This window comes from Candoia aspera, chromosome 1 (genome assembly GCF_035149785.1).
Source record: "Candoia aspera isolate rCanAsp1 chromosome 1, rCanAsp1.hap2, whole genome shotgun sequence".
Lineage (NCBI taxonomy): Eukaryota > Metazoa > Chordata > Lepidosauria > Squamata > Boidae > Candoia > Candoia aspera.
Genome location: NC_086153.1, coordinates 85,531,953 through 85,545,240, shown reverse-complemented (window position 1 = coordinate 85,545,240; position 13,288 = coordinate 85,531,953). Strand labels below are relative to the sequence as shown.

The 13,288-nt window shown below is 37.0% G+C and overlaps 1 protein-coding gene across 2 annotated transcripts in view; it reads left to right on the top strand.

The window, feature by feature from the left end:
* Window positions 1-13,288, top strand: part of PLEKHG1 (pleckstrin homology and RhoGEF domain containing G1) — a 92,390-nt gene that overhangs the window by 62,384 nt on the left and 16,718 nt on the right. For both annotated transcript variants that reach the window (XM_063308770.1, XM_063308778.1), the window contains 6 exons: window positions 1,730-1,799; window positions 5,802-5,848; window positions 7,646-7,796; window positions 9,971-10,102; window positions 11,826-12,008; window positions 12,645-12,740. In XM_063308770.1, coding sequence (XP_063164840.1) covers window positions 1,730-1,799; window positions 5,802-5,848; window positions 7,646-7,796; window positions 9,971-10,102; window positions 11,826-12,008; window positions 12,645-12,740 — 679 coding nt within the window. The remainder of the gene's footprint in view (window positions 1-1,729; window positions 1,800-5,801; window positions 5,849-7,645; window positions 7,797-9,970; window positions 10,103-11,825; window positions 12,009-12,644; window positions 12,741-13,288) is intronic.

Sequence of the window (13,288 nt, the reverse complement as noted above, 5' to 3'; positions counted from 1 at the left end):
TGTCTGAAAATGTGTGATTGTGGTATTCTCTTAAGTCACTTTTCTCTACCTCAGCCTCTAAAGAAGTGTCTTGCTATATCATGATAGCAGTTGTGTAGCAGCATGCAAGAGAGTTATTTTGTTCATTTCCTACCTGTCATTCATACACCTTTCTTTCATAGTCAGTCTGCCATAACAATCTATCACATCAGGGGTTAGCTTTCTGAAACTTAGGTGCATTTTGTGTTAAACATGCTTACAATCATATTACATGAAGCAAACTAAATGGCTGAGTTTTGTCTAACTACTTAGCTACTCAGAATCACTTTTGGGTGGATTTTCTTATGTATATCTTCATATGTTGGAAAATAATTTGGAGGAGGATAGTAAATTAAAAGGTTTTTTTCAACTGTTTTTCTGTTTCCAGTTGCCAGCTGAAACTACTTTTATTAATAGAACGTATGCCCACATGTAAACACAAATGCCACATTAGCAAAACAGCAGTCCAGGTGATGGAGAAAAAGGTTCAGTGATACATAGCATGAATAGCTGAGCTTGGAAGAAGCAAGCCTGTGCATGCTTAATGAATAGTGAGCCACATTATCTCTGAGCTTCCAAGTCAACGTACATCAGATCAAATTCTAACTGGGAGTTTACTTACTGATAAAGTGGTGATACTGAATCTGTCTGTGAGGCTGAAGCATCCCAACTACCTGCAGAGCCTCAAAACTGTCTGCAAGTTTATAATTTCAGTGTTAATTCTCCACATTCATAAATCAAAAACAGTATTTCCAAAGGGAAGAGCAATGTGAAAATATTGCAGCAGATGCAACAAAAATGTTCTGGTGCTTGTGAGATGAAATGAGTTCAGTGTAGCAAAATCCAACGCACAAAATGTTGTTTAAAAGAAATCCAGTTGGTAAGTGTATGGCCTAATATTGTTTTGTTTTGTTTTTGGCCTGATTCTGAAGGACTTTTGCATATCACTGAGCACAGGATAGCATGATGGGGATGAGAGAGAAGTGGGTTTGTATACTGAACTAACCCATAATGTGGTTGGTTTGGTTTTGTCTTAGCATGATATATAAATTCCATTGCTGCTGTTTGTTTATGGCTTAGCTTGTTTATTCAAATGCAATCTGTTGTTGTGTATTTAACAAATTGTGTTTAAACAAACCAAGGCTTAACACACACGAGTCCACTTGAAAATCATTCAGAGGTAGTAGGCAAAGAGACACACATGCAGCTTATTTATTACAAAACAGTTTTGTGAGTGCTGCATGAAAGCGTGTGCTATCTATCTTTCCCCTTCCTTGCATTAGGCAGCTAAGAATCCTTAAATGCGAAAGGGAGAAACAGAGATGCAGAAAACTGCATATTGGTGTTTTGGGAACAGGCAGCATTGCAATGGTGCACATGTGCTGCATCCCCAGTTTCTTACAGCCATTATGGAACAGAACCAGTAGTTCGTTTTACCCCAGTGAAAGATGGCAGCTGCAGTAGGGAAACAATGGTGCAAGCAAGCCAGATAGACATTTATTCACATTATTAGTGGAATTATAAAAAGAAATCCTGGTATCTTAGTAAGAAACCCCTAATTACTATAGTTGGAAGCAGAATGAATGGTGCTGCTTTATTTTAACATAGACTTAAAGTGCCAGTTTTAATTGTAGGCAGTTTGTGTTGGCATATAGTTCTCAATTATGATGATGATAATTGCAGTATTGCCCTTTTTATTTCTGTGAACTAGTGAACTTCTGCAAGATTTGGAAAACTGTGAAAATGATCCTGTAGCTATAGCAGAATGTTTTGTTTCTAAGGTAAGTGATAATACTGTTTTTTTAATATTAATAAGAGCTTCAGTATTCTGCATTCTTGAAATATACAACTTGAAGATCATTCCATCAATTCCCAAATGCCTGTAACTAATAAGTCATGGGATTCAAATCATTTTTACAAATTACTGTATGGACTTAGCTTATGTTACCCTTCCTGAATAGATGAAGTAATATGAAAATATTCCAAGCTACAGTCCTTATTTAATTTTGCTTTGGCCATAGTCTTCTATGAATTGGCTCTCACAAACCTATTGGAATGGATGAGAATTTAGGTAGAACTCATGTGTTTTTTAAATTATTTCATTCAAGCTATTTGAAAATAGGTGTATATTTGACAGAAAATATTGACTCATCTCCTTTTGTTAAAACTTTGTATTCTTTTTCTTTCTTTTAGATATTTGAATATTTTAAATATTTTTTCTCACTAGTTACTTTTTTTCTTTGAAGACTGATATAAGATAGATTGCTATATTTATTTAACATTGTCTCAGTCAGAAGTACCCTGCAAAGCTTGCTGACTAATTTTGTTTGGTGATTCCATTTTTTATTCTTTAAAAAAATTATTATAGACTAATATTACTGCACACATAGACATTATATAAAAGATTAAAAATGGATGGGGAGGACATCAAACAGCTTGTAAGACTATTTCCTATTCACCCCTTACCTCACCAGATCTCTCTCTAGTATTTTGCAAATATAAAAATGCATGTTACTAAATTTTGAAGAATTGTAGGGATGAATTTTTGTTCAGTATGGCTTTGTGCTTTAAGTGTCAAATGCTAAATGTACTATTGTATTTCAGAAATACTGCATTGGTTTTCTAATAGTTTGGATACAGTTAATTTTGACATTGGTTTTTCATTTTGGCTGACTGGGGCATTTGAGTCAATGGTCCTGTGCTTTATAGAAGCAACAGTCCTGGAATGTGTTATGGGAAATCTTTGACTCTTATTCAGAATTGGTTCATGGTCTTTGATATGTTTATCTTTAGAAATAAGAGGGCAGCTTTGTCCTTTCAGCTGGTCGCCAGACAGGGAAAGCTGAAGGCAGGCAGGCAAATGTAGGCAGTTTTGGCTAGTCATCTGTCCTGAATCCTCTCCTCTTTCTTCTCTTGACAAAGGGAGATTTTATTCATCCTGTTAAGCTTCACACAGTAGTTTCATATGGCAAGACATATTTATGTCTAAAAATATGTCTGTGGATTTGTACTTAGTAGCTTTCTTGTTTTATGTACTGCATTTTGTTAAGGCTTGCAGGAGTTCAGGGCTGCTGATTTATGGTTGTCTGTTGGCCACTGTCCATATTACTCAGTTCACCCTGAACATCAAAGAAGCCCTTTTAGGTATTCAGGAATATATGAAAGTAAAACTAGAACTGCAGGTTTTAATGAAACTATAAATATCGCTTAATTTGAATGTTGACAACTTTGTTTAGTAATCTGAACTTGGTATTCTTTTGTCCTGACTTATAGCCTCCTTCCTTTTATGATCCACAACACATTGTGTACTACAACACAATGTAGTAATAGCACTACATTGTAGTGGTAGTGGTAGTCATAGTAGAACCTGTTAAGTTTGTGCAACAAACCACAATTGCTAGGCTGTTGGCTTGCATCACTGCAGTTACACAATGAAGACATGATTTTAAAAAAGGACAGCACAAAAATATTGTACTTTGTTTGAGGCAAAGAACAAGTTGGTCTTCTCTCCCATTTTGTGAGTGAACCCCAACTGGACTGACACTGGTATGGACACCAGAAGACTGGCCACATAGTTTACTAATACGTCCTCCAACACTTTACTGCTATTTCCTATTAGCAGTGGCTGCCTGGAGTAACTGCTTTAATATAATAGGACCACCCTTGACAATGGTACAGATCCTGGCACCATTAGTTATTGCATTATACCCAATATCGATGATAACATAGAAAAGGAATACTGACAGCATAGTGAACAAAGGCCTCATACAGCCAGTGCCAGGGGTCATCAAATGTTGGGCAGCAAGGACAAAAGTTCTTGTTTATGGATAATTCTGGACAGAGTCACTCTCCGTTTTTTAAATTTTTAACAATGGCTCATACAGAAATGCCAAACATTAGTAATGGAATTGTTGCAGCAATTGAAAATAATCAGTTTGCAGGCTAAACTTGTTATAAAGGAACTGATAGCTTATAATCCTAGAAACAGCATTTTAAAGTCAATGGAGCAAATTCATCTTCCCTCCTTTTGTAAGTGATTGCCAAATCTACTCCTTCTGGTGCAGATTCAAGGATGTAATTAGCAGGTTAGGGGTGAAAGAGATGTGTTATAGGAGTAGAACTCTGCCTGTGTAATGTTGAATGTCAACCACTATTGACGTGTTTTTATTGACTTATATCAGACTAGTTGAGATCATTTTTTAAAATTTTATCCCTTTCTATTTTGGTAAGCTATGATAAAATAAAAATGTGAAACAAAAGAGGGCATAATAATTCTTAAAACAAATGGTTCACAAAAAGCATTCATGGTCTGATGAAGTGATTATGAATGTTCAGCATAGTTATATAGTGAACTAGATGGTTATTTTCAGCCTTTTATTTATTTATTTATTCTTCAAATTTATATCACTGCCCATCTCTCCCAAAAGGGGAAGATAAACTGGTGCCCTTCCCATCCCAAGCATTTTGCTTTAAATGCTTGCTTATGTACAAACTGGGTGTAACTTCAGGACTAAACTTTTCATTTTGGATGACACTGAAGAATTCCCAACTTAATACATGCAACAACTGGAATGATTCTACCAGCTAATAACAGAGTGTAATGTCTCTGCTGCAGATTGTGGTTAACATGATTAGTACTTCATTGCAGGGAGTAGATTTCTGCAGTAGTTGTTAGTTCAAAGCATATATGTTTAATAGGCTGTGATGTAAATTTATTATGTCTCATGCCAATGAGGGCAGATACATGAATGTGAAGTTTAAACTCAAAGATAAAATATCAGCAGTGGCTGAGTGGAAGTTTTTTAATCATCGGGTGGATTGTCACTGATTAAGAAAGCTTTTTAAGCTGAATGGAGTGTTTTATTAATTCTGAAACACTCTGTGAAAAAGAAGATAGGTATGCTATACCTACTCAGATGTTGTTGTGCATTGAAAAATGCTCCATAAATCTTTATCCTTCTCTTCTGTTTGGCCCCTGCCCCCCAATCAGTTTGGAGCAGTTCACACAATTTAAAGTAGTTTTGGCCATCATAACACATCTACAGCCACACACAAACATGGGTAAGGCCCACAGCACTTGGTGACAGAAGTTTTTCCAGTTGCAACCATAAGTGCAATTTCTGCCTCAGCTGTCATCCATGCCTACATTACAATCTCTGTGTCAATGTGCAGTGACCATGGGGCAGCATAAAATGGCTGTGCTAAAGGGAAGATACTTAGATGTGCTAGCCTTAATTAACCTGAGATTTTTCAGGACTTAGTTTTAGAGAATCTGTACAGGAAAAAATGCTTTTGATTATCTATAAATTTTAGGTTATGCAAAATTTTATGCAGTTTTCCTCTCCCAAGGGTTTTCCTCAAATTGCAAAGATGTAAACAGTACTTTACTAAAGGGTAAAGATGCTGTTCTCTAAAGTATATGACCCATGTGGAAGTCAGAGGTACGTACTTCACTCTTTAAAAAAAACCTGATAGGTTGGCGAATTGTTTATTTTGTGCTGAAAGTCATCTCTCATCTGCCTTTCTAACTCTTGGGGATAAATGTAGGGGTAAAAGCCTTCATTCACTCATTCTGGGACAGAGTGGATTGGACTGGCTTTGAAAAGATAGCCAAGTCTCTGGGGCTGGCCAATATCATTTTAGTATGTCAATGTGCTGCCTCTGTGCTGGTTGTTAATTGATTTCTGGCCAAGTCTAGTTAATCATGTTCTTTTACTTTTCTGGCAAATAGATGTTGCTTTCAAGGTCCTAAGTAAGCCTTTCCATTTGATCTTTATATACAGAGTGAAGATTTCCACATATATACGCAATATTGTACCAATTATCCAAGGTAGGAGCGTGTGTGTGTGTGTGTGTGTTTGTGTGTGTCCCATTATGTGTTTTCAAAGAGTAATATTTGTTAAGGCTGCAGAGCACTTTGGGACAGAAGGCAAACAGGCGCAGGGGTCTGGGTACGTAGCACCGGTGTGTGTTCTTTTCAAAGAGCCCTACTTTCTCTTCCATAGTAAAGGTAAAGGGTTTTCCCTTGACATTAAGTCCAGTTGTGTCCGACTCTAGGGGGCGGTGCTCATCTCCGTTTCAAAGCCGAAGAGCTGGCGTTTATCCGTAGACACTTCCGTGGTCATGTGGCCAGCATGGCTACACGGAACGCCGTTACCTGCCCGCCGAAGCGGTACCTATTAATCTACTCACATTTGCATGTTTTCGAACTGCTCGGTTGGCAGGAGCTGGGACTAGCAACGGGAGCTCACCCCGTCACGCGGATTTGAACCGCCAACCTTCCGATTGGCAAGCTCAGCAGCTCAGCGGTTTAACCCGCAGCGCCACCGCGTCTTCCATAGCTGCTGCATAATCCTGAGAAGAGACATGCTTGGTTTAAGGAGGTGCAGACAGGTGAAACATCCATGCCCCACGAATGTACCTTTTTGCCTTGGAATTCGAAGTACTGCGCAAGCCAAATGGATATTACCTTTTCATATTGCCTAAAACTTTAAATTATCACTTAATCAGAATAAATGTTATAGAATTCATGGGAAGTATTGGCGGGGGGGGGGGAACTGCAGAGAAGGTGGATGCTTCTTTTTACAATGCCCATTTGAACATACAGATATGCTCCTTCATTACTTTGAATACCAGAAGTTAAGAAAGGTTAATACATTTATTTAATAGAGTGACAATCAAATAACTATTTAAACAGTAGAGTTATTTCCTAAGTTTTGACATAATTGTTGATAAGCTGTTGGTTGGCGCACCCTCTCCTGCATTTTATGCTCTGTAGTTAATTATTGTTTTTAACTGTTTTAAATTTTTTACTGGTTTTTGTTATTGTTGTTTTTGTTTATTTATATGTGGTAGGTTTTTGTTTTTTTAAAATTTTAACTCTGTGAGCCACCCAGAATCACGTGTATGAAGCAGGTGGCTACCCAAATTTAATGAGCGAGTGAATGAATGAATGAATGAATGATGACTGAATTATGGGAATGGGCAATGAAAAAAAAGGTTAAAAACCAATGTTTTATGGCAGATTGTTAGGGTATTTTGAAACTAGCATTTATGTTAGATATCATTTGGTTAAGCTACAGCAGCTTCTTGTAATAGTGTGGGAGATGTGCTTGTGGGATTCTACCTTTAAAATGTCTAATGTCCTCGTCCTCAAACAAGTATGAATTAAGCTTCTGTACAGAATATGATAGACAGTGCTTGTATCATGCAGACATAAAGGAGGAAAAAAGTGAGATTCTTGTATGGGTTGAGTTCCTTAGAACTCTTCTTGCCTCTACAGACGTTTTTCTTTGTGGAGGTTTCTGCCCTGTTTTTCCCAGCAGACAGAAGCACTGGAATAGGGGTGGTGACTTTCCCTGAGGTGATACAGAAATGATATGGCAGAGTCTAACAGTTTTTCTAATAGAAAAAAGTCTAATAATTCTTCAAAACCCATTCCAAACAGAAAGCATTTTAGGGGAGGAAAAACCCTGTTCAAATATGTAGACAGTCACAGATCCATCTAGTTTGTAAACTGTTCAACTGGCAGACTGAATAAAAGCAAACATGTGCATTTGAATTTGTGGTTTTCTGCATAATTAATAAGTTAACAATGTTCTGAAAGCCGTGTCTGTATGCTTTACAGGTCAGTGGCTGTACTCACCGAATGCATGAGGAACAAGTCCCTAGCCAAGTTTTTCAGAGAAAGACAAGAAGCTTTACAACATTCTCTTCCTTTGGGATCCTATCTCTTAAAGCCTGTTCAAAGAATATTGAAATATCACTTACTTTTGCATGTAAGTGAAATGCTTTCTCATTGGACCTTTGTCTACACTCTACTGAATCTATGAAGGCTAAGTTATACATTTATATTTTTAAAGAACTCTCTCTAAATTGGCCATTGTGTTTCACAGAAAAAAAACACAACTGATCTAGAATGTGCTGAATTTGTACTGTGCTGCCCCCCACTTCATCTGTTGCCTGACTTTCTGTCAGCCCCAGTGTGGTCTGTGTCATTTGCTCACAAATAAGGTTTGAAGCCTCAGCTCATGCTGGGTGACTGCTGTATTCAGAGTCTCCTAAGCCTTGTACAAAGAGCTCCATATAACATCTGAGAACTCCTGAAATAAAAAAGTAAGCAAATACTGTGAGCAGATCATCATTTAGTTGCTCAGATAATATTTCATCCTGTATCTCTGTGGTAGCTTGGGAGATTCTGGTTGAAAAATCATGTGTACTGTAAATGGTATCATACATCTCTGCCCTACTGAAATTTACATGTTGATTACCCCTCTAGCTTCCCATTTTAACATTTTTCACAAATCTGAATTTCTTTTTCATACTTTTATCATATGCTTCCTATTGAGAGATTAATTATATTTCAGAGCCCTGACATGTAAATTTGGAGAGGGTGTATGTGTTTCCAGTATCTGCCATGCCTAATTCTCAGTGCAATTATCAAACTAAAGTTTTGTAGCCAGGATTTAAATGCAAGAAAACTCCATCCAAATATTAAATGAGATTCATTCCTGATGTCCATAAATACTGTCCAGACAGCTGTCAGTGGAATGCAACTGAGTAATGAAGTGTAGCCCCAAGGCCGTATGCATTCCCTCACAACTGTCCCCAGAACCCCTCCAAAGTTCCTGCCAGACTGTTACTTTTAACCCAAAGAGGTTGAAATAAATAAACCCATAAGGCCTAAGCATATTAAACTGCTTTTAATTTAATTAATGATATTTTTGTTCCAGTCTCACCCCTTTTCTGCAGCGTTCCTTGGCTCACCACTCAAGTGCTAATTGGTGCCTTTGGCCTGAGAATTTTTGCATAGCTACTCTAAGGCATGTCTGTACCTTATTAGAGGATTTACAAATCAAAACACAATGCATTATCTGCGAAGGGCAATCAGCTGAAGGCAAAATAAACCTCCTCCTTATGCTTCCTATCATGGATTGCATAACAGAGAGGACATCACACACACAACATGGTCTATTGGTCTCTGTTCTGCTTGGTGAGTCACAGGTTGTACATATTTTACATAAGCTGGCATCCTTGTCATGTCTCACTACGAGCACTGATATCAAAGGAAACCGCATTGCGTTCAAATTGTTTTTGAGGTTAGCCAATGTGTAATTATAACACTTTCCCAACCAGCTAAGCTTCTTCTTGTCTAGCAGCTGTAATTAAGTATTTGCAGTAGTTCCATGGCTGTCAGTTCCTTCAGCAGATCCCAGTGTTCATTCTAAACAGGGTAGATGCTAAGAGATTAACTTTACATATGACAAAATAGCAATCTCTTCTTACTTAATTCCTGTGTACTCAAGACTCAGTTTCGATTTTGGTGGAAAATAGACATTAGGACCAGAAAGTTGGAAGAAAGGATTAACTCTCTGCTCCCAATATATTATGGTTCCTACAGCTTAAACACACTGAACACAGATAGTATGTAAATTCAGTTACACATTTCCTACATAACCTAGCTTGATTAAAAATATTTTGGCACAGTTGCTTAGGATTACAATGGAGCAAAAATTAAAATAAAATAAAATAAATTTTTAAAAATCCAATCATTCCTATCTTTTATATGTTATAATATTATCAGTTTCTCCATTACTTATTAAGAGTTCCTTCATTTCAGCAGCTCCTTTTCTATCCATACCCCCAATATAAAACCAGACAATCTCACTATTTCTTAAAGAATGTGGAATCAAGAGAAACATGGAGAAGAAAGTCTTGAAAGAACAGAGATGTATGTTTCAAATGACTGCCAGTAAGAAAGTGGCACTGAAGAATCTCTCTCACATAGTCTGCACTGTTAGAGTTGAAATCTTGAGGATATTATGACTTTTTGAGGCATCAGAACTTGAAAGTCCAGAGACGGGCTGCAGTCTCAGATTATTAATTGTACTTACCAGTCAGAGCTTCTTTTCAGATGTTTTTTATAAACAATGCCCTCTTTGATTCCTAACAGGAGATAGAAAACCATCTTGACAAGGACACTGAAGGTTATGATATTGTTTTAGATGCCATAGATACAATGCAGAGAGTAGCATGGCATATCAACGATATGAAGAGGAAGCATGAACATGCCATTAGGCTTCAGGTGAGTCAAAATGCATCCTTCATCAGGGATGTTCTGTCTTTTGTTTGGATTTTGTTCATATCTTTTGGACAAAAACATTTGAATGGCACATTTAAAGGATTTTTTTTCCTGTATTTTGAACATCAAAATGCTCGCTTGCTGCACCAATTCCCAAGCAATATTTAATATATGATTGATTTTTTTTGTAAAAGCTTCTTCAAAGTCTGAATGAGCATTTTACAGAAATGTTTGCATCAACAGTAGACTGTATAAAATACTTTAAAAATGTTTAAGTTGGAGGGAACAGAGCCCAAAGCTGAACTGTTCCTACATATTGGTAAATGATGCCTATTTTGTGCACTGGTTCAGGGACTCTAGCTTGATAAGTACAGGTAGTCCTCAGTTAACAACAGTAATTGGGACAGGAATTTCCATCGCTAAGTGATGTGGTCGTAAAGTGCAATATCACACGTCTGTGCCACTTAGCAGCAGCAGTTCTGGCAGTCCCTGTTTACCATCATTAAGTGAAGACCATGCAGGTCATTAAATGAGGATGTCACATGACTGCAACTTCCTGCCAGCTTCCCCATTGACTTTGCTTGTAGGAAGCCAGCAGGGAAGGTCACAAATTGCAATCACATGGCTGTGGGTGTGCTGTGCCAGCCAGAACTTCAAGGACTGGTCATAATGACCATTTGTTCAGCGCTGCTCTAAGTTTGAATGGCTGCTGAACGAGTGGTCGTTAAACGAGGACCACCTGTAATGCTTTAGATTAGAAAATAATTATCTTACTACTTGAAACATCATATGAATTTTGTTTTGTTTTTTTTATCCCGCCTTTATTTTTATAAAAAACTCAAGGCGGTGAAGATACCTAATACTCCTTCCTCCTCCTATTTTCCACACAACAACAACCTTTACTGCATCTCATGCATATATGTTGTTCAGCTAATATGAATATTTATTTATTTATTTATTTATTTATATTTCTTCACTGCCCATCTCACGTAGCAACAACTCTGGGCAGTTTTTTTGTAAAAGTTTCTTCAAAGTCTGAATGAGAATTTTATAGAAATGTTTGCATCAGCAGTACTGTATAAAATATGCCTGGCTTTTGGCAAAAGCCCAATCTCAAATATGCATCATTTTAATGTGAGTGTGGATTTTTAATGTGGATCACCAGAGCCAAGCCACTGACTTGTCTTTTAAAGCTGGGACTGATTTCTTGAATAGATGCAAGAAATTAGCCTGTAGGCATAAGCAATCCCCTAGTCTCTTTTCTATGGTCCTCGGCCCTTGTTCTGCCACCAGCATTTGGTGGCAAAATTAAACTGTTCAATTTTAATTTGCTTCATTATAGTAGTAATTATTTCCATTCTTATTAAAGTGCTACGTCTTTCCATTCCTCTGAAATGTTGAGGAGAGTATCTATCAAAAGAATATTTTTATTTTTAGTAGCATTTGGTAGTTGCCCTGCTCCACCTTAGAATACAGGATTCAGTTGACTCCAGTTACATGTCTAACTTTTATCAACATTATGGGTTTTAGAAACAAATGTGATGGTCTTTTATATAATCAGTAATTATTTGGTGTAATATATTATGAGATTGCTAGTCATATAAATGAAATATTTTTTCATACTCATGGAAGCAAACACCTGGTGGTGTTATTACACTTGTTTTCCATGTTAAGATATTCTAGCCCACAGTGTTTTTAATGTGCTGCATCCTCCCCTCTCTTTCAGGAAATACAAAGCTTGCTCACTAACTGGAAAGGGCCAGACCTCACGAGTTACGGAGAGCTAGTGTTAGAAGGAACATTCCGCATCCAGAGAGCCAAAAATGAGCGCACGTTGTTCCTCTTTGATAAGCTCCTGCTTATTACGAAGAAGAGAGAGGAGACATTCACTTACAAAGCTCATATCTTGGTATGGCAGGTTGTACTTTGGGGGAAGATCAAGGGAGTAATTAGTGCGTATCCTACAAAGAAATGAAGGAGAGGAAGTGGGATATTTCTGTACCCTTTCTTGTTTCTGCAGTAGAACTCTAGGGTTCTTTTCTCTACTCTGTGTTTTCAGCAGAGGTGGAAAAATAAAATTTCCCTGTAATGTAAACAGAAGTAATTTAAACACAACAATAAATTAAAAAAATTGACTTTTAAAAAAAATTCATTATGGCATATGTATAATGATTGAATCTGGAGAAAGGGATCTATTGTTTAGTCCGTTCTTCAGCTATTAAAAATCATTTGCTGCTTCCTTTCCCCCTTTCCTGTGAGTTTCTGACTTCATCCTTTTAATTCTTTGCCTTTCCTTTATTGCTTATTTTTCAGGGTAGCTGCGAACAACTAGCTGTTATCAAAACCCTCTATGGTTGCTCTGCTTATCAGCTTTCTTTGCTTTTAATGCCCTCTTTCTTACCTTTCCCTCCCATCTTTTTTTCCCATTCAGCCAACTTGGTACATTTCTAAACATTCAAAAATAGAATTAACTTTTCTTTAAAAATCTATCAGGTTTTCCATCATTATCTCCTGGAACTGATGATTTTTTTTCTTTTTGTTATAGTGTGGCAATCTCATGCTGGTGGAAGTCATACCAAAAGAACCTCTTAGCTTCAGTGTCTTCCATTATAAAAATCCCAAGATGCAACATACTGTCCAGGTATTTACAGATCACCATATAGTAACATTAGTAAATGTAACATTAAGGTTTAATTTCTCATAATTATGTATCCCATGAAATAGCACTGTAATTAGATTCATAGAATTAATTCTTACCTTTATACCTGCAGGTAGTTCCTATTTCTTATTATTTAGATATTTTCTCTTCTACCTTTCTTTTGGAGAGAAATATAGTAGAGTGATGTTATTTTAATGTATTAAGTTCAGGTTTTATGATACAAGGTAAGGTAAACATAAAGTTAGGAACAATATGGAAACATGGTTTGTCATTGCCTTCCTTTAAGGATGTATTTTTAATTTTCCTATCTAGTCTGTAACACTGAGATTGTTAGATGATCTCTCATCCAAATTACTAATTAAAGCCAATCCTGCACAACTTTCTGACATCAGCACAGATTGGTTACATGCTGCCACCTAGCTGAGTCCATTTTTATCAGGACTGGAAAAATATGTATGTATTTCCAGCTAGTGTTGTGCCTATAATTGACTGTGATGGGTGGAAATCTATGTGTAACACTGGGGCTTGTA